The sequence below is a fragment of the Megalops cyprinoides genome, chromosome 3 (assembly GCF_013368585.1).
Source record: "Megalops cyprinoides isolate fMegCyp1 chromosome 3, fMegCyp1.pri, whole genome shotgun sequence".
Taxonomy (NCBI): domain Eukaryota; kingdom Metazoa; phylum Chordata; class Actinopteri; order Elopiformes; family Megalopidae; genus Megalops; species Megalops cyprinoides.
Window position 1 is genome coordinate 22,785,624 of NC_050585.1, and position 26,717 is coordinate 22,812,340.

At 45.9% G+C, this 26,717-nt stretch overlaps 1 protein-coding gene across 1 annotated transcript; it reads left to right on the forward strand.

Annotated features, from left to right (window-relative positions):
* The first annotated feature begins 2,084 nt into the window (after positions 1-2,084).
* Positions 2,085-26,514, forward strand: LOC118774850 (fibroblast growth factor 11-like). The gene is made up of 5 exons (XM_036524397.1): positions 2,085-2,277; positions 16,885-16,995; positions 18,476-18,579; positions 25,958-26,156; positions 26,384-26,514. The coding sequence occupies exons 1-5, from the start codon at positions 2,085-2,087 to the stop codon at positions 26,512-26,514; spliced, it is 738 nt and encodes a 245-aa protein (XP_036380290.1).
* The last annotated feature ends 203 nt before the right edge of the window (positions 26,515-26,717 follow it).

Sequence of the window (26,717 nt, forward strand, 5' to 3'; positions counted from 1 at the left end):
AGTGTGTGTGTGAGAGAGTGTAAGATTGAGTGTGTGACTATGTGTGTGTGTGAGAGAGAGTGTAAGATTGAGTGTGTGACTATGTGTGTGTGTGACAGAGTGTAAGATTGAGTGTGTGACTATGTGTGTGTGTGTGAGAGAGTGTAAGATTGAATGTGTGACTATGTGTGTGTATGTGTGTGTGTGACTGTGTGTGTGTGTGTGCTTTTGAGTGTGTGACTGTAGGATGAGAGGGAAAGCTGTCATGGTGTATTTGTCAATGTCACAGTAAACTAATGTTCTGGCCTGACAGGCAGTGCTGTCTGTTCCTTTAAGACAACATTATGCTCCATTATGCTCCGTATTATATATTTATTTCCATGTGGGATGGGTGGGGGGTTCAGGTGAACTGGGGATATGCATGGGGAAAGGTGGGGGGCGGGGGGAAAATTAAAAGGAGGGAAAAAGAGAAAAATGATGGAGGACAGAAAGGAAGAGAAGCTGGATGACACAGAGAGGAGAGAGGGATTTTAAGTAACACAGAGTGTGTGTGAGAGAGAGGGAGAATGGGGGAGGGAGAGGGAAAAAGGGGGAGGGAGAGAGAGAGAGAGAAAACCGAAAGAGAGAGAGGGAGAGGGGGAGGGTTTAGAGAATTAGAGTGTGTGTGTGCTTTTGAAAGAGAGAGGGAGAGAGGGAGGGAGACAGAGAGAAGCATGTTCCTAGTGAAGGCTCTGTGAGCTTTAGTGAGTGATAGCGAGAGAGGGGGACGCATACACTCACACACTCGCAATCACAATCACACTTGCACTGGCACAAACACACACACACATGCACACACACGCACACACACACACATTCACCCTCACGCGTGCACACACATACACACAGACACACACACAAACACACACACACACACAGACACGCACATTGATACCCGGCTCTGAGGGAATAGGAAACGTGTGACAGCAGTAGGTACCGTAGCGTGTGTGCTTGTGTGCTCGAGTGCGTGAGTGTGTGTATGACCCGGGACTCTGTGATGATGGAGTACTTACGGAGCACGCTTGCCCTCTCCTGCAGGTGACACAAACCTGCCACTAACATCAGAGCCACCCCCTTATTCCTCTGCTCTCAACTCTCTCTCTGTCCTCTCTCCTCTTCTCTTTGTCCTCCCTCTTTCGCTGGGAGAGTAGTTGCTGCCTTGCGATCTTAAAGCGTTCTCTCTGAAGAATGCGCTGGCTGGCTGACTGCCTCCCTCTCTCTCTTTCTCTCGCTCTCTCTCTCTCTCTCTCGCACGGGCGCACACTCTCTCTCCTCTTACGAATGTCACCTCTGTATGTGGTAGCCGCTGGGTTTCACTCTCGCAGTGGGGTGTGGGGGTAGGTGGCTGTGGATGTTAGGAGAGACTGAAGGGAACTCTTGGTCCTGCTCTGCTCCACTGGCTCCAGACTCACGGCTGTCCTTCCTTTGGATTTACAACCCTGGGATTATTTTACCCTCCAGTTCAGTGCTGGGAAACTTTGGACGGTGGAAAAGGGAGTCCTGTCTGCTCGTCTGCTTGTGTTTGCTTGTTTGAAGAACGTTTTGTAAAGCTGGGACGGGTGTTTTTTGGGGAAAAGAGGACTGCTGTTGGACCAGGATCACATTTTTTAAAATTATCTCCATGACCCTTTTAATACTCTTTTTACAACGATTTTACAAACTTTCCTGCAATTTGTGGTGGGTTTAGTTGAGCCAAAAGGAGTATTGTGTGTGTGTGTGTGTGTGTGTGTGTGTGTTTTCTGGGGGTGGGGGGGTGGAGGGTGCATGTCACCTCTGTCACGACACATCCTCCCTGTGTCGTAACAATGTGATTGTTGGGGTGCTATTTGGGGGTGCCTCTGTTTCTTTTCCTGTTGATGTTACTGAGGATTGATTGCCCACGTTCCCCTCAGTGGTGACCGGAGCTCCACAAACTTTCAATTTGGACATCCCGTCCCCCTCGCTGCCGGGCACTGAGGCTCGGTACCCCCCCCTCCGGTCTGGCTCCAGGGAGAGTTCGAGTGTGAGGAGGGGGGGTGCGGTAATTGAGGACCCCCCCACACCCCCCCCAGGGGTAAGAGAGGATCATGGCGGCCCTCGCCAGCTCTCTGATCCGCCAGAAGAGAGCCGTGAGGGAGGACCAGGGCAACCGGCCCGTGGCCAGCAAGCGCAAGCCCTGCCCCAAGAGTAACAAGTCCCTGTGCCAGAAGCAGATCCTGGTGCTCATCTCCAAGGTGCGCCTGTGTGGCGGTCGCCGAGGGAGAACCGAAAAGAGACCCGGTCAGTCCCTGTTCCACTTCCCTCCGGCTGGGTTTGGGGAAAATAGGGTTTACCTGGGAGAACCAACAGAGTTGGGGGAGGGAAAGTTTGCGATTCATATTGGACAGTGTGGGAATGAACCCTGACCGAATGTGCACATTATAAACACTCCCGTCCTTCGGTTTGGGTGAGCGTTTGTGAAATTCAGCATTTGTTTTTAACCTTAGACATTCAAAACTGCTATCTTGCAATAATGCCTTGATCCAGACCCAGTGTGATCGTTAAACATTGCAGAGAGCAGGGCTTTCTCTGGTCCTGGCCAAATTTCCAAACTGTCCATCTAATCATCCCAGCACTAATTTAAATCACTCCCTAAATTCCTGTTTCCATTTCTGCTGATGTATGGTTGGCATTCTGTTTCATTTTTATTATTATTATTGAGATTTGTATTATTATGTTTATAGTGGAGGGAATGATTGAAATGCAGCTACTGCAACATTGGTCTGTTTAACCTAAACAGTGTTTAATCTTTACTACACACTTTTGGACTGTTTGGTGACTTTTATTATCAGGGTTGTTGTGCTGATATATAGAGCACCTTTATAAGTTGCGTTTAAAAACACCTTCATAATCATTCATAATCATTCAGAGCTCCTCTCTACAGCTGTCATTTACTGTTATTGAATATAGCATGTTATTGTGGCAACTTGCATGCAATATGACATCTGATACTGGCTTTGCTAAATGACTGTGGGTATTTATGAGAGATGAGGGATGCCATGTAGCCTTATGAATATTTATGAATCACTACGACCCTTAACATGCAGTCTTGTGAAGTGCTTATGTAGGTGCGGTGTGTGTGTGTGCTTGTGAGCATGGCGGAGTGCAGTGCTGTTATTATGGCTTTATGGCTGTCTCTAAAAATCTGAGTGCTGTGCCTCTTTCTGTGGGTTTGGGCTGAGGTGCAGCTGGATGAGTTTCAAACACTTCTGTAATAGAAGGTTGTTTTTATATTCCAGCATGTGTAATGTGGCAAATACAGAAATATATGTGTAAATGCACATTTCTATCAAACCACAAGGAAAATTACACATATTTGATGACAAACGCATATGAAAATGAGCTGAATTGTACATTTTAGATGGGTACTTATTATGTGCATAAAGTATAACACACTGATATTAATAGAAAGAAAACCTGCACACAAACACAGACACTATGCACACACTCAAACATGCATGTGGGGGCTAAGTTTTGGGTCAGGGTGTTGCAGGGTATGTGGTCTGGATGTTAGGTCTGGGTGCTGGGACAGAATGTTGGCTAAGGGTGTTGGGTCAGGGTGTTTGAGCTAGGTGTTGGGTTAGGGTGTTGCAGGGTGTTGTGTCTGGGTGTTGGGTCAGGGTGATGGGTCTAGGTATTGGGGCACAGTTTTTGGGCAGGGTGTAGGAGCAGAGAGTTAGGTGAGGGTGTCAGGTTTGGGTGTTCGGAGTGGGTGTTTGGAGGGCCTAGTTTTACAGGCAGAGTGAGTCTGTGTTTGGGATCTCCATCACCCGCTCACAGGGGAGCCGCGAGACGACATCCGCCATGTACGCACTGCAGCACGGTAATTGCCGCTGTAAAACACGCTAACGACCGCGCCGCCCGCGCTCGGCAATGTCGGGGAAATGTTTGGCGTTCTCCCCGGTTTCTGATACAGGCGATTGCATTACCGTGCCGAGGGACGGCTTTATTACGGCCATTCCCCCCGTGTGTTTCCGTCTGCTCCGAGCGTGCTCTGTAAAAACGTTATTTCCTGTCAGCAGAGGCGGAGTGGCTGGGATGTGTAGGTGATTTAGAAGGCGGGTGCGCTGTGTTGCCGTGGGTCCCCCCGGCGTGAATATTCTGTCATTATGAGCTCACCGGATTCCTGGCCTCAGATCACCCTGACTGCCTCCCTGCTGCTCTCCTCAGATGCAGCATCGAACACAGAGAAATGCCATCACACACGGAAAACATGTTAGACCACACAGCTCACCACACACACACACACGCGCGCACACACACATGCACACACACGCACACACACACACACACAATTAAACACGTGTATATCATTCAAAAATAGAAACTAAGGCTAAAACTCTTAATTTTCCAATTATTGCTTACTTGCTTGTCTCAAGACACCCTATCTGCTGACATCTGTGAGACAGAGACAGCCTATTGGCTGATGCCTGTGATTACCTGAGACAGCCAATTGGCTGAAAACAGTGATATGACAGTTTTCCCAAGTTTTGAACTGTCGCTGTCATCATGTCTCTTAAACAAGTTTCATTACAGACATTAGCGGATCCAGAAAACAATGCAAGCAGCTCAGCTGTTAATGAGGTCACTTCCTCCATTAAACAAGGTCATTTCCTCCATTTAAAAGAGAAAAGGAAAGTGAAAGGGGGACACGAGGGTTAATGAAGGGCTTTGTGATATTGGGTTCAGTGAGGGGTAGAGTGTGGGGAGGGGTGTGCATGTAGGTCCTGAGAGGACACCTGTCTCCCACTGCTGGTAGAAGTGTTGCACTCATACTCATACATACTATGCAGGTGATAAATAATCTGACACAAGCACATGGGAGCTGCTCATTCAGACTGAATTGTAGGTTTTAAGTAGAAGGACACATTTATTACACATCACACCTGCAACAAGAACGACAAAACAGCCACAAGCTGAGAAAACAAAACAGGATAAAATCACATAATGCCCAGCCTTAAGAACACAGTAACACCGACCTGAACACAGTGCCCATCAACTGATTCATTATTATGAACACAGGAACCATCAGCTGATCCATCATCCTGTACACAGTGCCCGACACCGAGCCATGAGAACTGAACACAGTGCCCGGGCACTGATCTATAAGAATTTAGCACAGTGCCTAGTACTCATCAATCAGAGCTGAAGACAGTGCCCAGCACTGACCACTATGAGCCCTATACTGCCACTTGTATAGCGACTGTCAGAGGTGTGAAGGAGCTGCCGTGGCAGACAACAGTGACACGATTGGTCAGGTCTAAACAGCAGCATAGACCCATGCTGCTCTGTGGTACCTCCTCTTTAAGGGAGCCTGGAAGGTACACTCAGGCCCCTCGTTTGACCGCATTCACAGGCAGAAAATGGGGTGCGAGCGACCCGTTCAGGTCCGTGGAGAAGGACCCTCCCTGCCTTCATAATTATGCAGTGATTCATTTGGCTGTAATCAATACGCTGCTCATTAACACACACTGAGTAATGGAGAACATCCTGCCCTAAGCATCCTGATGGCCGGTTGCAGAGATAGGCTCAGTAGCCTGGCCAGGGTCTCCACAGTGTCCCTCTGTCAAGGACAGCCTCGTCCCCTCTCCCACTATGTATTTTTAAGTGCGATGGGGAGAGATAGTGCGCAAACTCTTCCAGCCTTGAAGGTCAGTCTCTCCAAGGCAGCAGCTATGAAGAACAGAGTGAATGTGAGGGTATTCTACTGCCTTGAACGTCTCCTTCTGTGACCAAAATCTGATAACATGATTTGATCAAAGCTTATTATCAGCTACTCCTGAGAAAACTCAAAGAATGCTGAACCTGAGGGCAGCAGTGTAGAGCAGTGCTCATGTTGCTGGACTCTGGACCTGAAAGCAGTAGTGTGGAGAAGTAGCCTTGGTGCTATAGTCATCTAGAAATGAATAAAGCTACATAAATGGTTCTTCAAATTCCCTTTGAAATTGTAAGTATTGTTCTTCAGGTATATTGACATTGTATTCAGGAACATACAGGGTAATCTACTGCCTCCTTAACGTTAACACATCTGTGTATCCACGCATGCGACAGCACCCTGCAGTCTATGCAGCACTCTGTGATAAACGGACACTCTGCGCTTCCCTGCACTGTCTGCTGCTCCCGACCCTCAGACTGCGAGCTGTTTATAAAAGCCGGTTATGAAGTGTTTATGGATGCTATGCCACCCCACAGAAGTGCGAGCTGGCCCAGTGGAGCTCACAGCTGCTGAAGCGCTGGGCGGTGGAGGGGGGTGGGGGGGTATGGGAGCAGGCTGTGTTCCAGGTGTCAGCGCTGCTCACTGAAACAGATTTACACAGTGCTTTTGTTCTGCTCCTGGCCTCCTGCCCTCAGCCTCCATCGCCGGCCGACTCCTTCTGTCTGACACAGATGCACAGCGGCCATGCTCACAAGCGTCGTGTAACGAGTCACCGAGCACACACAGGAAGGAGCACCATTCATCTCTGTCCATCTCTGAGCTCAACACAAACAGAGATGCTGGTAACTGTCTCTCAGGTTCTCCCCCTCTCAGGTGTTTCTACCTGCGTTTGTCTCCATAAAGAGCTCTCTCCCTTTCAGGTGTGTCTACCTGCGTTTGTCTCCATAAAGAGCTCTCTCCCTCTCAGGTGTTTCTACCTGCGTTTGTCTCCATAAAGAGCTCTCTCCCTTTCAGGTGTGTCTACCTGACTTTGTCTTCATAAAGAGCTCTCTCCCTCTCAGGTGTGTCTACCTGCGTTTGTCTCCATAAAGAGCTCTTTCCCTTTCAGGTGTGTCTACCTGCGTTTGTCTTCATAAAGAGCTCTCTCCTTCTCAGGTGTGTCTACCTGCGTTTGTCTTCATAAAGAGCTCTCTCCCTCTCAGGTGTGTCTACCTGCGTTTGTCTCCATAAAGAGCTCTGTCCCTTTCAGGTGGCAGGCCTTGCATTCCCTCCTCTACCTCCATGTGCCATGTATGTGCCATCATGAAGAGGCATGAGACAGTGAGGGAGGGTCAGATGTTTTCCCATGATGCATTCAGCCTGTCTGACACGCTGTTAACTAGTCCCACAGTGCAGGACTGGAAAGCGTGCTGTGAGTTGATTGGCTTAGATTTGTGTCTCTGACCAGATTAGAATTCAGAGAATCTTTGTGGGCCATTCGTAATGATAGTGTGAGGAGTTTCCAGCTCCGATGCAGACCACCGCACCACTGACCCAACAGCTTCCTCTCTGCTGCTTCAGCTGTCACTGCTCCCATATGTCCCCTGTGTCAGATCCTCTGTGTGAATTATTATTATCATTATTATTTCCAGTCAGTTTTGCTTTTTTCCATTAAATTGCTCGTCTGTCACATGGACCTGGAGTCACAACCATGTCCACCTTTTAACATTTTGTATTATGTATATTAGGTAAGATGATGCAGCATGATATGTTCGCTAAGCTATACTGTATCCCGTATATTTATATATATATATATATATATATATATATATATATATACACATGCACTCACACACACACACACACACACACACATACTCACTCACACACACACACACACCCACACACACCCTGTGCTTGCTGTCTCTGACCTTCTGCAGTTAAATAAGGTCAGGTAAACCCAGAGTGGAACCGGGAGGCTCCCGTGGTTTGGGCGAGGGGGCTGAGGGTGGCAGTTTGCCAGGGTGTTGGGTTTGAAAAGACGGAAGAAACAGGGGTCCCAGGTGGCCTCTCCCTCTCCCAGTTGTAGTAACACGTCAGCAGTTGTTTGTAGGTTATATTGACTGTGCTGGAGAAAACGCTGTGTGCCCCAGCGTGCAGGCTCTGAGGGAGTGCAGCACAGGAGATATAGCATTAAGCTGACCACCAGAATGGAACTCCCAACCCGCTTACTCAACAACATCTGATAAGACATGCGGTATTATGTAGCTCCTGATCAGAACTTTATACAAACAGGGGTCAGAGAGAGAGAGAGAGAGAGAGAGAGAGAAAGCTCCTCATCAGAACAAACAGGGATGTAGTTTTTGAAGTTTCTTCGAGTTTATATTTTTGTATGCTAGTGTGTGTATACGTTTGTGCGTGTGTGCATGTGCGTGCGTGTGTGTGTGCGTGTGTGTGTGTATGTTTTTGCATGTGTGAGTGTGTTTCTGTGGGTACATGCATCAGTGTACAGTGCATTGTTCTTGGTTCCACAGCAGCAGAACAGGGGAGCATAATGCAGGAGGTGGTGAATTACAGGGGTTAGTAGTGTGTGGTCTCAGGAGATCCAAGCCCTGCATTAAGCACACCCCCCATACTCTACTCTATTAAAAATGGATGACTTAATGCATGTGTGCAGCTCCTGTAGGGGGGGGAGAGGAGGGGGGGGGGAAGGAGGCGGGAGGGCACCTTGCTGACTGCAGCACCTTGCCTACCTGTGTCCTGCGAGCCCTGCGGTGTGTGCGGGCACAGGTGCGCAATGTGTCCTTCAGGTTACAGCGCCATAAATCTGAGCGCCTGGCGTGGAGCCACCTCCCCCCCCCACCGTCGACCCTGCCACGTTGTGTAAGAGCGAGGGAGTCGTGTGAAGCAGCGAGTCTCTGGGGGACTGTGAACGGGCAAACCGCTGCAGGGAACACCTGACCTACAGCTGCATTACAGCTCACCATACAGCACTAACAGCCAGGGCAACGAGACCCCACACCATCACAACAAGACCAAACACCATCACAACCAGACCTAACACCATCACAACCAGACCTAACACCATCAAAATATATTACAAACAGTCAGGGCAACAAAACCCAAAGTCATCACAACAAGAACAAACACTGTAACAAAAAGACCAAACTCCATCAAAATATATTACTAACAGTCAGGGCAACAAGACCCAAAGTCATCACAACAAGAACAAACACTGTAACAAAAAGACCAAACACCATCACAATGAGACCAAACACTGTGACAAGAAGACCAAACGCCATCGCAACAACACCAAACATTGTCACAATGAGACCAAATACCACTCACAGCTAGAGCAATAAGATCAAATGCAAATAATTTGACATGTGGTTCTATTAAAACACTTTATAATAAGATCTGATGATATATACTAAATATTGCTTTAATAGCTTTATCAATAACTACACTGTTAAAAACATGTGTTTATGTGTGGTCTGACATTAAGGTATATTAACAAAATCCATTAATATTGTACTAATCATCAACCATGTATTTTCAGTTATTTTAATTATGATTAGTAGTACTTTATTCATACTTTATTGAGCATTTATAATTAACAGTATCATAAAGTACTACCAGAAATTAGAAAAATTTTGAAACCCAGAGAAAGCAATGTAGAAGGTGGTTAGCCAATGAGATGACACTGTCCAAACTGACATTACAATTGGACGATGAGATCACACTGCATTCAAACTGACATACCTTCTCTTTACAGTGTACTCTTAGGTACTTTCATCAGCAGGAAACTCCTGATCTCCTGGATGCGAGCACATACAATTAATTTTGAGAGAGAGGGACTTCTTAATCATTTCCCCTAATACTTTTGTGATACCAGAAAAGCTCAGAAACAAATTAGAGATTATGCCATTACGCAATGAAAAGCATCTAAGTGTGTTTGATAATCTCTGGGGAATTTTCTGGAAGAACAGACAGTCAGACCATAGGGACTGGTGCTTGTTTAGGCCTTTCTCTCATGTTAAAACTCTGTAATATCCGTTAGGATATTTGCCAAACAACTGGGTTAAGCATCTAAAAAAATCCAGCGCATAACCAGAAGTTAAACTTTGCAGATTACAGCTAATCCTCTATATGCCTGAATTTCTTTGTTCCATGAGGGTGGGAACAGAAAATGTCAGGCCCCCGCAGATCAGAGCCACAACACCCTAAAGGGGAGCCGGATTCAAATCCCTGGAGGAACAGGATGAAAGTCTCCAAAAAACAGGAAATAGAGAATAAGAAACAGGAAACATCTTGTTGACTTTGTCTTCTGGCACAGATGCCTTGATAGCCTCTTGCGCACAACAATGGAAGAGGAATTTGTTGGTACTTTGATTAAACATGACAAGGACAGATTGGGTTTGACCTCTGCAGAGAGAGAGAGAGAGAGAGAGAGAGAGAGAGAGAGGGAGAACAAAAGTCTGCACAAATTATTTCACGAGTTATTTCACACACACACTCACACACGCACACTCACACACACACATGCACTCATATCAACCTTTTAAATGTGTCTGGACTGATTTACTAAAGATCTCTCTCTCTCTCTCTCTATATATATATATATATATATATATATATATGTAGAGAGAGAGAGAGAGAGAGAGAGATGGAGAGAGAAAAGGAGAAGAGCTGAAGAGCTGAAGGACACCCTAAACACTGTAACTGTCCTCAGTGGGACACTGACAAAATGTGTGTGTGTGTGTGTGTGTGTTTGTGTATGCACGTATGTGTGTGCACGTATGTGTATTTGTGTGTGTGTTGTCTGTTGGGATGGGAGTGCATATTCTTCTTCCCTCTTAAATTCAAATCCCCCCACCCCCTTTGCCACGGGTGTGTTGATATTATCTGTCAAATTATTCATCCATCTCTCACACACTTTCCTCTCGTTCCTCATGGGCCTGAAACAAACAGCCCCCTGAGATTTGGCATGGTGATAATTACACAGCTCAGATTAAGAGATACACCAAGGCCCCGAGGAGCATCCTCTCTTCCTATTTAAAAAGATAGGGAACACAGTGAGTATTATTGATTTTTAATTTTTTGATGATGATGATGATGGTGATGAAAACACAAACCACTGAGGATAAATTCCTGTAAAGTAGCAATATGGCAATGTACTGTAAAATATGAAAACAGCGTTGTAAAATGGCTGTGGTGCTGTGTGTGACAGTGCTGTTGTCATGCCTGGTGCTGTCTGTGGTGCTGATTGTGTAAACACTGTGTAAAGCAGAGTGCTGTCTGTGGTCCTCAGTGTGTAATCTCTGTAATAACACTTATTTTGTTTGGTAGTACATTTGCATTGCATTGGAGTGGCAATGAAGCATATATCTGAAATGAACTGAGAGTGGCAGCTGGTGTAACCGGCAGCATGTATGCGTGTTTATGAGGTGTAATGGAGTCCTTTAATGCAGTATCATATAGCCCTGTGTAAACCAATACTTTGAGTTGCTTCAGTGTTGGAGAAACAAGCTCACTGTTCTGTAGAACAGCAGTTCCCAAACTTATTAGACCATGCACCCCTTTCAAATGTGTGACCCTGTCCATACACCCCCTTCACCTCATCATCCAAACTTAATGCGGTAACAGCAATGCAAGTTACTGTATCTCCCACATCTTAAATTAGAATAATAATAATAACTGTCTACCTATGCTCAATGAGATGGGTGGCCCTGCTTGTTAGAACAAAGCTCAGTGAAGTTGGGAGTAACTCAAGATAGTTTTACTCTTATATCTCTCTCAGCATCCAGCCTCTGAGTCCTGAAAAATCCAACTTCACACAGGTAGGGCATGGCAAAAGGCAGCAACACTTTCAGTGCTTGCTTGGACATGACAGGGCATCCCTGCAATGCTGGTACCCAGAAGTCCATGAATGATTTATTTTCTAACTGTATATGTGCCCTGTATTGTCCCTCTGTATAGTGGATCGGATGGGACACTGGGGCACTAGTTTGAAAGGATTGCAAACTAGTCCGACACAGGTACGTACCCTGAGGGGAAAATAGATCCAAAGCTGTTGGCTGAGATGGCTGCATCCTTCAATTTAGAAACCTTTCACATGATCAGTCAGCACAACTTCATTTGTTTCCATAAATTCATGTAGTGTTGGAAAACACTGAGTGAACTAGCATTTACCAAGCTTGATCAGAATGTCAGTTTTTTTTTTAATCGCCTCAACCTTGTGTTGTGTATTGAACACAGTTGCACCGACACCCTGAAAACTTAAATTCAGTTCATTCAAAGACGCAAAAATGTCTGCCAGGCATGCTAGTTTCTGAAGCCAGGCCTTGTCATGCAATGAAGTAGACAAGTGAAACAGATTGTCAACAAAAAATTGCTGGAGTCCGTATCTCAGCTCAAATAGCCTTGTCAACGTTTCTGCATGAGAACCAGCACGCTTCAGTGTGCAGGAGAAGTGTCTTCTTTTTGCTTCCAATTTTGTGGCACAGCGTTGTAAAATCCTTGAATTTAGCAGACAAGCTTTACAGAAGTTAGCGATTTTCACTGAATCATTAAGAACTGACAGAAACTCATCTGGCATGTTTTTATTGGCAATGGCCTCTCTATGAATGCTGCAGTGCACCCACAAAACTGATGGTGCACCTTTTCTGATGAGAGCCACAATTCCCTCATGTTTCCCTCCCGTTGACTTTTTTCTCCATCGGTACATACTGCCGCACAGCACGCCCAGTCAATTCCATTCGCTCTGAAGAAGACGTTGATTAAATCAAAAATATCTTCCCCATTTCACGAGTGGCAAAGGGCGGACAAAACAAAAAATCCTTATGCACTGTGTCCTCAAATAAGTACCAAACGTAAACTAAAAGATTGGCTAGATATGCAATATCTGTTGACTCACAGATTTGCAAAGCTTTGCTTTTGATGCGATTGACTAGTTTTGCAGAGAATTTTTTTATACATACTATCAATGTGGCGGGCCACAGTATTGTCAGAGAGTGGACTTGTATCCAAATTGTTGCTGCCTTTTCCCTGAGCATGCAGCAGACCATATCTTTACGAAGTGATAACTAAACATTTTCTACAGTTGTTGTTGGCATTCCTTTTTTACAGTGTAGACCACTGTAGTGTACATTGCGACATTTTGCAAAATGAAGAGATAATGTGAAGATAGTTAATATTGACTATTTTTTATATTAAAATATTGCATTGTAAAAATGCATATGGGCAGTTTTATGTTGTCAAAAAAGAAATTTAAACAACTTCTACCATGATGAATTTATTCCTGCGCAGCCCTAAATATTGCCTTGTGCACCCCAGGGGATGCGCGCACCACAGTTTGGCAACCGCCGCTCTAGACATCTGTTGTTAAATGGGAAAAAAAAACATTTTCAATATTCAGTAAAATAAGGGGTCTGACACTGACTGGCACAGAAGCAGACAAAAGAGAAGAGGAGAGAGAGAGAATAGCGTGAGAGTTTTTTTTTTAACTCGTGACATGACACAGACGCGCTTTTTGTTTGGCTTGCTGTTTTTTCTGTTGAAAAAAGAGACGTCTTTCCCCTGGGTCCTGCTGTGGGGAACACACACTAAGCCAGGAGGGAGGCCAGCCTGCGGTCACTGAAACCATGCTCCTTTGTTACCCTGCTGCTGACTGATGGTGGTGTCCGTTTGCCCAATGAGCATCTACTCCAGCTAGCTGCGGGGACTCCCTTTCGGGCTCAGCTCTTCGCACTGCAGAGTGCTATGGTGGAGTGGCTTTGGATTGCTGTGATTTAAGTCAGCGCAGTGTTTAAATGCTCCATTTGCATGTTAATAGCTAATGCAGAAAGCCTTAATTTGCGGGGCTGTATTACAGAATTTTAGACTTTTCTTTGTGATTTCAAAGTGTTCCTGCAGTGTCCTGCTAGCAGGCTTTCTCTGTGATGTTTGTCCTATTTGATGTATTCCTGGTGTCTGATGCGACTCTGCACTTAAGGACCATTAAGCGTGATAGGTTCAGTGACACTTTCAGAATTTTATGGAGGTTGGTGGGACAAATTTTAGAGGCTCATCTTTATGGCGTAAAAGCCCTGCATGCCTTCTCCTGTAATGCATTCACTTCCAGGTCAAACTCTTCTGTGCCACTGCTAATCAGGCCCAGGCGTGTGTAGTTGTTAGAATGCTTCAGAATGGTGTCACTCACCGTAAAGTGAACTCTATTTTCCTGGGATCTGGTGTTTGACTGACTACAGTCAGGGCTCAGATCTGACAGTACTGCTGTAATGGAGTCAGCCTCTGCTAGAGCACAATATTTGTATCTCAGGGTCATTGAGAGACGGCACTGTGACTGCAGACCTCTTTCTCCCTCTCTTACTGGTTGGGATGTGAAATGTCTGCTGTGGAGGCATTTAGTGAAGCTTCTAATCTTCCACTGTTTCTCCCCCTCTTTTTCTCTCCCTCTCTACCTCTGTAAAACAATTCCTCCCTGCCTCTCTCTCTTCTTTCCTTCCCTATTTTCTCTCTCTCCTTCCCTCTGTACCTCTTTTATGCAATCCCTTCCTCCATCTTTCACTTCAGTTCCACAAAAAAGCTTTGCTGGCATGACACACTATGGGTACATATTGCCAAAACAAGAACAATCACTCAGAATACGGAGCAAGAAATCAACTGAGCCTCTCCCTCTCTCTCTCTAATCCTCACAGGCTTATTTTTCTGATTTTCCTGCCTTTCATTCCACACATTCTCTCTCTCTCTTTTTAACTCTGGCTTCACCAATCACAAATCTCTAAATGGGGGGGGGGGTCTTTCTGTCTTCATGCCTTTTTTCCTTTATTCCTTAGCAGTCCCTTTCCTTGTGTATGTGTGTGTGTATGTGTGTGTGTGTTTATGGTTACCCATAACAGACTTGTGACATTGTAATGAAGTGTCCTTTATTAATATTTATTGATGACCTCCCCCTTTATTACATACAGTATTTCATAATCTTCATCATTGTCATATTAATATCAATATCAATGTTACCTTTCTCTCTCTTGCTGGTGAGCAGTGTAAAGAGTTTATCCTGCTTGCTTATGGGGTGATATATTGTGTTATAAGTCACAGCACAAGGCCCTGGGCTGAAGCAGGCAGAAAGAGCCCTAACTCATAGATGAAACCCCCCGTGCTTGTGTCATGTTGTTACTGATGGCTTCATCCCTGCCACTGTGATGCTAACAGCACCTGTCCAATCGAGGGGTGTCCTGCCGGGGATGCTGAAGCGCACTGTGAGGCAAGGCGAGGCTGTGAGCGTCAGGGCGAGGCTGTGGTGAATTTTGGGTCTTCTTTATTGGGATGTGTGGAGGCGGGATCGATGGCAGGGCTGTGTAGGTCTGGAGGAGGATCAGCAGACTCTGCAGCATTTTGCACAGCAAGCAGAAGCAGCTTCTCCTGACCCCTCTGCCCCCCCCTCCTCCCCTCTAAAAGCAAAACACCTTTTAACCTTGACAGCTTCTCTGGGTCTGACTGCTTTTTCCCACATTGCCTCTGTTAGCTGTAATGTGAAAGCACGGGTTGCTGGGAATGTCTTGTCTCTTGGTACTGGGCACCAAATACAGCCAATGGTAAGGGAGAAAAGGCTGACCAATCGTGTGCCACCCTGGAGATTATAGTTGTAAATCCCCAGTCCAGGTGTCTTTGCCAAAAAAATTTGGATGCGCCCATCATCTAATCAGAAAAGTACAGCAGCAGTGAAACAACAGTTTCATTTTGGAGGTTAAAAATGAGCCGATGATTGGGTGATTCTTACTCCGGGCTCATCATTGATCCATGCTGTGTGGAACATCCCAGAATTTCCTGACATCAGCTTTCTCAATTCTGTCTTCCAAATGTGAAAAAAGACTCCTGGATTCGATTAAAGCCCTGAAGTCATCTTGGAGAGAAAAGAGCAGTTTTACTGTGAAGTGCTTCCAGATTAATGTAGGAGTGATTTTGTATTAAAAAGAGCTTTCCATACGTAAAGATCTCATTGATTGAGTCTGCAGGTATGTAATTAGGGGTCAGTTCTAATTGCAGCGATGTGAATGCAGAGCTGTGTCTTGTTCAGAATCGTAAGTCCTTATTCTGGGTTGGCTTAAATTTGGCGTGTTTTGTTACTGATGAGGTCAGGGAGGTCTGTGCTGTCCTGAGAACCTCCCTGAGCACATGCCTCTGAACACAGCAATGCAACCCTCAGGGTGCTGTGCAGGAAATGGTTAACATCCAGGGACTGGAAGCGTTCTCTGTGGTGACACATTTATATTTTCTCCCCTGAAAACCACAAAACAAAGACCCTTTTTACCAGCAGTCACAACGGGAAACTCAAATTCCATTCATATTTAATAAAGCTCATTAAAACTTCATTGCAGTACTCTGCTTAAGTGTGTGGTCTGTCAGCACCATTTTGCTGGCTTTCTCAGGGTAAATGAATGTGTCTGTAAGGAGGCACAGAAATAAGTAACGCTGTTCACACCCATGTGATGAACAGAGGATGGGTGGGCTGAGATCTAAGAACTGGAACAGGAACAGGTTAGACCAAGAGACTGATATCAGTGGTGAGATCAGCACACATGCTGTCTGATATCAGCAGTGAGACCAACACATATGCTGTCTGATATCAGTGGTAAGACCGGCACACATGCTGTCTGATATCAGCAGGGAGACCAGCATGTGCTCTTTGGCACAAAACATTTTACTTGATGATCAAAGCCCACATAAGGACCCATCATCAGTGAATCACATCAAATTTTATGAATCTTATTATATTCATGAGATTTTATGCATTGACCAGGGTGTTTAATAGTGACATTAATCAGCTTTAGCACTCTCCTCATGCAGTGATCTCAGCCATTCTTTCTCTGATACTGTGGTGATTTGCAAGGCCATAGTGTCACGGTCATGCTCAAACATCCACACTGACACAGTGGGTTTTATCAATCATACCGAAGATCTTCCAAAGTACAAGACACAGGGCCAAGCCTGTCTTTCTTGGGATCTATGGTAGGGGAATTATTTCATGATCCCAGAATGCCAGTGTGTGTGTCCATGAAGCACACAGCATTAGGTGAATGGGTGTAGGGATTGTTAAACAGAACACTGGCCCTGGCAGGTATGTGTGTTTGGTGAAGGCACACGCTGTGTGTAAACAGCAGGGTGTATGGGCTTGTGGTGATGTGTCACTCTGTTAACCCTCTCCTCTCCAGAACCCCAGCTGAAAGGCATTGTGACCCGCCTGCACTGCCGGCACGGGTTCGACCTCCAGATCCTGCCAGATGGCACGGTGAACGGAACGCGAGATGAGAGCAGCTCTTTCTGTAAGTCTGTCCATCCTTCTGTCTGTCTGTTTGACTGTTCATCTCTCTGTTAGATCAGACAGCTGAAAAACTGAAGGACTGTATGAGTGTGAGTGATAGAGACAGAGAAAGAGAGAGAGAGAGAGAGAGAGAGAGAGAGAGAGAGAGAGAGAGAGAGAGAGAGAGAGGGTGATTTAGATTTAAAAAATGCCTCCTTTCCTTTAGTGATAACTGATAACAGTGTTGTGGTTTATATGAATTCTAAATCCATAAATCCATAAATCCATATATTTACAGATGCACGTATACATACACATATTTATATACTCCCTCAGAGAGAGGGGGAGGATATGAAGATATGAATGAAAGACACATTCTAGAGATGCAGAGAAGAAGAGAAAGGTAAGCAGAAAGAGACAGAGGGACAGCGGGTGACACGGAGAATGAAGGAAAGAAAGAGAGAGAGAGGCAGAAAGAGGAAGAGAGAGGAAGAGATGCGGAGAGACAGAGAATGAGGGAGAGAGAGAGAGGCAAAAAGAGGAAGAGAGAGGAAGAGAGAGGGAGAGATGAGGAGAGACAGAGATGTATGGCTGTGATGCAGAGACCTGCCTTGAACTTGTCTCAATCTGTCTCTCCTCGATACGCCCCTCCTCCATCTGTCTCTCTGAGCGTTTCTGACAGATTGAGCAGCGCTCGACTGCACTGAGAGGTGTCAGTGCATGAGAACGATGCTGTAAGCAGCCACAATACACAGATATAGAACAAATAGAATGGGCTGGCATGTGGAGAGTAATGGGCAAACAGATTCCAGTGGATGTTATGGCTCCTGTCCTTCCTGGGCTATCTCCACCCATATGCTGTGGGGAACTCTAACAGGGGCCAAACAGGCAGCTGGACCAATCTAGTTACTCTACTTCTACTGATTCTCAGAGCCTCCATGTGGCACACAACTAGCCAAAGGATGCAACACCCACACTTTTCAGATGAACCACTTACTCCCCCCTCTCTTACAAATTCCAATTCAAACGTGCTTCTTTCTCACTGGTTGAGTGCCCTGTTTTGGGGATTTCTTTTGTCACATGGGACTTCACTCCTTTTGCAATCTTTTATCTCTTTTCTCTTGTATTTGTCACCCTCAATATTCAGGAGCACCTCTTGTAATTTTAACTCATCCTTTGATGAGCTCCTATTACACCTTCTATTTAAAATATGCTTTATTGGCAGGTGAAGCTAAAATGTTACTGCTAAAGCATTCCACTACAGTATAAAGAGTCATCATAAATGCTACGGTACAATATACAGCATGAGCATATTTATATCAACATGTACACAAGGTGAACATACAAATAATACAGTAAAATAATAATATTTCTCCCTTCTATCTCTTGTCCCTGTCTCCTTTGCTCCCCCCCTCTCTCCCCCTCCTCTCTCTCTATCTGTCTCCCCCCTCCCTCCTTTGTTCCCCCCTTGCCCCCCCCCCCCCCCTTGTTCCCCTCGGCAGCGCAGTTTAACCTGATCCCTGTGGGTCTGCGCATCGTGGCTATCCAGGGAATAAAGACAGGCCTGTACCTGGGCATGAGCAGCGAGGGCTATCTCTACACCTCTGTGAGATTCTTCCTCTTCTTCTTCTTCTTCTATTATTATTATTATTATTATTATTATTATTGTTATTATTATTATTATTATTGTGTTGACTATGAAGATTAGTTTCCATCAGCTATGTGTGGGTGTGTGTCCAATTGCTTATATTGTCATAGCAGTATTGTGTTGTGTTGCTATTCTATTTACTTCCCACAGCCAAGACATCAGGCAGCAGATGTATCATTAGTAACCAACATGTCCCTGGCATCTCCCTATAAGCTGGTCCAGACAGGTCTCAGAATGTCTCAGCATCTCCTACCCACTCCCCTGAGCGTGCACGCTGAGCACCAGGGCTCCTCGACTGGGCTCACAGGGAGCAGCTCTGCTGCGGGGTTCAACCATGGCCCACATCATCTGTCACAACAAGAGATATGATTGGCTCGCTGAGCTAAAGACCCAAGCCCCCAGCTGAGGGAACGAATCACAGCGTTATTCTTGTCTAGTGGGCGAGGTCACCTTCTGCAGTGCGTGCTCTCTTGCTCACTCTTGCTTCGGAGCTGTCATGTTCAATATTTTCTGTGACATGCCCACGGTGTGGATTTTTAATGTCACTGAAGACCCTAAAACTGTCTCTAGAATACCACTATAAATGTGGATAGAGAAGCTGGAGTTCTAGTGTCATACATGTGCACTGATGTTCAGAGGGTTGTAGAGTTTGATTTATCATAACCACCTCATACTGTAGACACACAGAAATAATAATCGTACATTACCCAGCAGGGAGTGTAAATTATCAAAGATCTCTAATATGTAGGGAAAAGAACAGATTCATGACAGCAGGATACTGTGGTCCTGATTACTATGTTAGGATGAGAATCCTCCGAGTCTAGTTCTCTGTGGAAAACACACAAATACACACCACAGAGAAAACATACACTGCACAGATTAGCAATCCGAGAGGGGGTGTTGCATTTATTTGTGTGGTAGTTTTGTGCAGTTTTGGGTAGTTTTTTTGTTTTTCTAACTGCAAACAGCATGCCTTTTTCCTCTGTCCCAAATCTGGGAATTAATTAGTAGCTAGTAATAGTAACCCATTCCCCCTTCCCCCCACCACCAGTGCACACATATGCGCACACACACACACACACACAAGCCCTCCCAGATTTAGAGAGAACTGCTGTAGGGGACGCTTGTGTAGCAACACTCGTAACAGCAGAAAGGTGACCCATTTTTCAGGGGGGGGGGGGGGGGAGGGAATGCCTGGGAAAATAACTTCAAAGAAACGCACCTGAGGGACGATGACCTGGCTTTACCAGCAAACTCATGTTCTCCTGTTTACTCGCTTCACTGATGGTGTGGTGTGGGCCCAAGGCCGTGGACCAAGCACTGAGACAGGAAACAATGCAGTGCTGTGTGCCATACTGGCAAAGTTGGCCAAGCGACCGAGCTGGGTGTGTCACTGAGCCACTGGTGACATGAAACTGGAAGGAAGTTGGCTAGACACTCCAGGGTTCAGTCAAGCCCTTGTGTGTCATTTTGAAATACCCACAATCATGGCGGCTGCTCTGAAAGCACTTGCTCTGGGACACTGCATGTGAGGGAAGAAGGGACAGGGCGGATATTGAAATTAGGAGAGGCTCATCTCAGAGGGCCTTAGCACACAATGAGGTCTTGCTAAAGGTCTCTTAACAGCATACACAGAGGCCAGTCACTGTCAGAGACAGAGGGAGGGAAAGAGAGAGAGACAGAGGGAAAAAGAGAGAGCGGGGGAATAAAGAGAGAGGCAGAGGAAAGTAGAGGCACAAAGAGATTCAGCTGATAGGGACTCTCTGTGGCTCTGCTTCTCTCCTCTGCATGCTGTTGGGGGTGTAGGGAGTTCTGGAGGGGGGAGTCACAGGGAGAGGTTAATAATGAGGGAAACTCCTTGTCATTGGTCTATCGTCTGAGGGGTGTGTCCCTACACTACCTGTGGGCGACTCCTGGAAATTGGTTTTTGTTAAAAATAGTGCAAAGTCCTGTACTGACCCACTTTACCAGCTGTGTGCTCTGGAATACCCTCCTGGGCCAGGAGAACGAGAGACACGGGAGGATGGAGGAGAAGAAGGAGGGAGTGAAGGGGGGCAGGGAGAGGGAGAGGGAGAAATGGATTGAAGGAGTGAAAGATGGAGAGAAAGGGAGGGAAAATGGGATGATGAGAGAGAAGGACGAGGGAGGGAGAGAGATGGAGAACAGAGAGGAGTATTTGCTATAAGAGGGAGTATATCTATGCACTGCCAGAAGGCAGAAGTTCTTACTGGTCCCAGATTTGGTCTGCATCTAATCAGGCTTCTGAAGTAGACACCCAAGGCACTTGGGTCCTTCCTTTACAGAGATACCACTAGCTCATCTGTGGGAACCTGGAATGGCACTTCTGAGATGAAATTTGGATTTCATCACAAACTGTATTTATATGTAGTGTATGTATTCATTTTAGGATTGCACGATATAGCCGTCGCGATCAAATAGCTATTTTTAGCACAATAACAGCTATCCCCAGTATGTGGCGTTAGGTTTCTTCCTGTATTTTTTTCCCTTTAGTCATACCTGATGCGGGAGCACACCTCCAGTTTTCCGAGGCCATGTCAAATGCTTCCGGGGGAAAAAAATGCCACTCGTATCTATTCAATGTTGATATCACAGCAATACCACTATGCTGCTTCAGTGTGGTAGATAGAAACACATGGCTACAAAGATAAAGAGTGAAAACATATGCTATGTGTTTTTCAAAGCTAATAGGTAAGTTAATCAACATATAGTACAAGTGATATTTTTCTGCCATGGAAGCATTTCACTGAACTTTGGAGGTGTGCTCCCGCATCAGGTATGACTGAAGGGAAAAAAATACAGGAAGAAACCTAACACCACATACTGGGGATAGCTGTTACTGCGCTAAAAACAGCTATTCGATATATCGCGCCGGCTATATCGTGCAGCCCTAATTCAAATGTAGTGAATTCACTAATTAATATTAATATTTAATTTATGCTTATTTGATATAGTGTTAAGGGATTGTCAAAGAGTACTTCAAAGAGTGGATTTCATAATCATTACATTGCATTACTGGCACTTAGCAGACACTCTAATCCAGAGAGACTTACATAGGTTACACTTTTTTTTTTTTTTTACAATATTAGTCATTTATATAGCTGGATATTTACTGAGGCAATTGTGGGTCAAGTACCTTGCCCAAGGGTACAACAGCCTTAACCACTATGCTAAACTGCCGCCCAAGTTATTTTCATATGACAATCAATTATTGTCATATAAAATCAACTTGTCATATGGGAATATGGATATGGATGCATATGCATATAAGGAACAGCAGCAATGCTGAAACAGTGTGATGGAAACAGAATTAATGAGAAATGATTTTATATATGTATTTGGTTTGAGATAGAGGGATGGCCTAAATAGAACACTTACAGCGAATATAGCAGGGATTATATTAAGGAATAGCTCTTGAGAGGATCAACAAGAAAAACCCTTCAAATGTTAATGAGAGAAAAGTTGAAAATTTGTCCTTACCCTGCTCATGGTGAACTCAACAGCTCAAATGCTCTTTGTACCCAACAAGCGTCTTAGTTTCCCAATCTCTCTGAGGGAAGAAAAGCCACAATTGTTACGTCTCTGAGTAAAATACAGAAGCAATGGCCTAAGGATACAGCCAGGAATCCAGCCTGGTTTCTGGAAAATCCCTCAGCATGCGGGACGAGCCGTGACATCCCATCACAAAGCCTTGTGGGACGTGTGTTGTTGCTGTTTACTGAATGAAAAGTTCTGCTCCTCCAGGTTCTTATATCAGTAAGACTCTCCGCTCATCTCTCCACTCTGTGTGCTTCCTCTGGTTTCATTCTGACAAAAGCTTTTATCACCTGCACAGCTGTGGAAAGCACTGCCACCATGTTTCCAAATAGCTTAACCGAGGGCTAAACTGCACAAGGAGAAAAACAGGGGGTCAAAGAACAGAACCTTGTGGAGCTCCATATTTCACTCAAGTGAGGTCAGAGGTCAGGGTTTGTACAAATGGGAAATCTCTTTGACAGATGTGATCTGAGCTATGAGAAGGCACCTATGCTTTAAACCAATGAGCATTTTTGTCTGAGTAGAAGGGCTTGGTCATCAGGTGGGTCAAATGCAACACGTAAGCCAGCTTTCACAAGAGCAGCGTCTGTGGCCTGATTGTCACATATCTCAATGATAGTACTGTTGCTGAATCAAAAGTTATAAAATCATCTGCTGTCTACAGGATTAGGATGAGAATAGGTATAGAAATATGATAATGGTTAATCACATTAATGTTGTTTTTGTTTTTCCTTCAGAAGGAGGACATGGAATTTATTCCAAAGATGTCAGACTTCATTTTTATGATGCCATTTTGCGTTCTTGTACCTAGATGCTGTCAAACAACATGTTTGAGAGGGACCTTGTTTGGTATTTCCATGTAGTCAGGAAATAATGACAGACAGCAGGGTCGTGAGAGAAACCTGCGGGTGTGGCCATGTGAAATCACCAGGTTAGGTGTGTCATTGTGTAAACTTCATTTACAATTTGGACATAACCTCTTAAATCTTATTTTATTTTCTCTGTCACATTTTCCCCCAAATTACAGCTTGATATGTCAATTGCTGGATTAAAATCTCCAAGCTCTGCTGTGAAAGCTGAGAGGAAGACAGAAAAAGAGTGTTGTGACCTGTACACAGTCCCATTGAAAGGAGTTAGATTTAACATCAAACAAACAAAAGTCAAAAAAAGTATAAGATATAAAATGCCTTGTTAAGTCTCTCTGTCATCATGCCATTGCCACCCTTATCTCTGTCGCACCCTCAGTCCCTCCCTCTCCCTCTCCCTCCCTGTCTCTCTCTCTTTTCCTCTCTCCCTCCCTGCCTCTCTCTCTTTCCCTCCCTCCCTCCATTCCCCTCTCTCTCTGTCTATAGCAGTACATGAAGGTAGAGAACATGTCACTCTCCTCACTAAAATTGGACCCGTCACCTCCCCTCGTTCCTTCCTGCGTTACAGTGATGGAAGATCTGTCCTGTCACTGCGTCAGAACGAGTGCGTGACCTCACTCACACACACACACACACAGACACAGACACACACACACACACACACACACACTGCCCTTTGAAATTCTCTAACCATACCACTCGGTTTGGCCACAGTTCATAAATATATTTATCATTCCTAATGACTTAATCCATCCCATCCTGTCTGGGCCCTCTGATCTCTCCATCCATACCTTACTGACTTATGTAATATATCATGTCACGTCAGCATCTGTGCAGCGCTCTGACGGCAGCAACAAACAGACGCTGTGTGCCTTCTCTGCAGGGAGGAGAGAAAGAGAGGGAGAGTGGGAGAGAGGGGAGGAATCTTTGGGTCGATTATAAAACAGCGATTATGAAGTGCCACACTGTGAGCTGTAATCAGAGCAGAGCAGGAGCCGTGCAGCTAACACACCATCGCAGAGAGCGGAGGGATTATCGCAGCCAGACTCGCTGCGCCAGAGAGACCCCTACTGCTCACACCTGGAAGCGCATCCGAGGGACTGACTTTGGTTGTGTGTGTGTGAAGCTTGCGGTTCCGTTGTCACCAGAACAGTGTGTTTAAGGAATATGAATTTCTTTTTTTTTCTGTGAGGCTTACATCTCCACTGCTCTAGATAAAGTGATGGAGAAGGATCAGGCTCAGGACAAACACTCTCCCACTCGCTTTCTCAAACACTTATTCACATGAATACGTCATTTTCAGATCTCAGGTGTTTTCCCCGAGACCGGGCCCAGCAGGCTGTGTTCATTTCCAATGAGGTGCTGAACCTTAATCCAAATGCAGAAATGAGCTATGCAGTGTATGATGTGAACCATGGGTTACTGTGCAAAGTAGTGACAATTGAAGGGTCTCTTTCAAACAGATAAATAGGTAACATGACAGTACATCTATTTCATGTTATGTCAGGATGCAAACCCTCAGATATGATCAAAACTGGTGATGAGGGAAAGTGTTAGTAAAATGGTTTCTGACTTTGCCATTGAATTGCACTTGGTCGTAAGATGGCTTGGCGGATTGGATAGAATCCTGGGGGAAACGTCAGATGTATAAATATGGGCTAAATGCACTAGCTGGCACCTCAGATTCAGCAGGATCCCTCTCTCCCGCTGGTGTGTGCACTGCTCCCTTTCTCAGCTCTCAGTGTCCTTGGCTCCTCATGGGCTGTCCCCTCCTCCAGTCTGGGTAGGCAGTTCCCTCAAATCAGTGGTCTGTGTTCAGCTACGCAAACCCTAGTCCCGAGCCAAGCCATTATGTGCTGACAGCTGAAACTGATCCGGGGGGGCGATGTTATATCTCTGTAGCATTGACTAGGTTTGTTAGATTATAGAGCTGGTTATCCTGTTAAAGATTCCTGCCGATGGCAGGTGGATATAATCACATCTGTAATCAGATGTGCTTGGCTCAGGAGCGGGAGGGGCAGGGGCTGATGTAATCAGAGGTGCTCGACTCTGGGGGAGGAGGGGCTGGAGATGATGTAATGTGATGTGATTGGTTGCAGTGGGGGAGGGGTGGGAGCAGGGGCACGGTTTCGCATAGTAAACAGGCTGTGTTGAGCTGTGGAACTCTGCGCACGCAGTCTGTTTTATTTGAATGGGTTCCGGCAGGTGAATCACCCAGCAGAAGTAGAGTCAGCCAGAGAGCCCTTGGGGCAGTCCAATCTCGAGCCAAGAAACCACCAAATATGTCCCCACCCCCCGGCCAAAGTTACCACAGGGTCAGAGGACAAATCCTGCCATGTCTGCTGGTCATGTGGTGATGTGGCAGATAATAATCATCTTGAATGTAATCAGCAATTGCATGGCGACAGCTCTCCTCTCCCCTCTGTTTGTGTTGTTTTTTTGTGGGAGTTAAAGGTGATTGGGCCACTTCCAAGTGTTTCTGCGGAGATCTAGAGGAACCCGGCTGCCCTGGTGATGAACACAAACAGATCAGGCACCTTGGCAGAACTGAGCGCCATATACACTGAAGAATTAAGAGTACCGCCACCTTCATTCCCATACAGACAATAAGACTACCCTGTCAGCACCTTCTCGCTGTCTGGGTTGCTCCGCCCTGCCCTGCCCTGGCTGATTGGTTTGCCCCCTGACAGGAACTGAGGCTCATGGTTACCCTGGGAGACATATACCTGTCACCAGGCAATGGGGATGGGGAGGGGCCTTGAGGGAGGGAGTGAAGCCTGGCTAAATGGATGAATGTGTGTGTGTGTGTGTGTGTGTGTGTATCATCATCATTTATCTCCTCTTGAGTAATCTGAATTTAAGGCTAATGTGTGTGTCTGTGTGTGCTTGTTTGTGCATATGTGTGTGTGTTACAGGAACACTTCACACCAGAGTGCAAATTCAAAGAGAGCGTGTTTGAGAACTACTATGTGACGTACTCGTCGATGCTGTACCGGCAGAGCCAGTCGGGCCGAGCTTGGTACATCGGCATCAACCGCGACGGGCACGTCATGAAAGGAAACCGGGTCAAAAAGACCAAAGGCGCCGCCCACTTTTTACCCAAAGTTATCGAAGGTACACCGCCACCTTCACCTCCCTAATCCAATCCCTGAAAGCCCTCTCCACTGAGTGGAGTATGTGTTCAGTAATCATTGTGTGTGCTCAGTAATCAGGAACTCCTCTTTTGTAGAGTGAGCTTTCAGTAATCAGAACTCCTTGTCTGTTTAGTGTGTGTTCAGTAATCAGAACTCCTTGTCTGTTTAGTGTGTGTTCAGTAATCAGAACTCCTTGTGTCTTTGCAGTGGCCATGTATAAGGAGCCCTCGTTGCACGAACTCGCTGAACAGAGCCCGCCCAGGAAGACGGTGAAGACCGCCGACTCCCCCTCCCTCCAGAACGGCAGGAAAGACCCCCCAAAGGCCGACACCTCGTAGCCACCAGAGTCTGAGAGCACTGTTACCCACTAGGGTACACCACTGGGAGCACTGGGGGCTTTAGAAAAGCCCTGTTCCACGGGACCCTGCGTTCCCGACGGTTTGGGCGAGGCTGAGGGAATCGGCCAGGGGTGGAGCGGGGAGCAGGAGGCCTGCAGCACACTGGCATCACCAGCTCGCTAGGCAGCTCAATCTGCAACCAA

Coding starts and splice junctions, on each gene's coding strand:
- LOC118774850 (XM_036524397.1), top strand. CDS start 2,085: ATGGCGGCCCTCGCCAGCTCTCTGATCCGCCAGAAGAGAGCCGTGAGG. Junction 2,278..16,884: donor GAGAACCGAAAAGAGACCCG/GTCAGTCCCTGT, acceptor TCTCCTCTCCAG/AACCCCAGCTGAAAGGCATT. Junction 16,996..18,475: donor AGATGAGAGCAGCTCTTTCT/GTAAGTCTGTCC, acceptor TCCCCTCGGCAG/CGCAGTTTAACCTGATCCCT.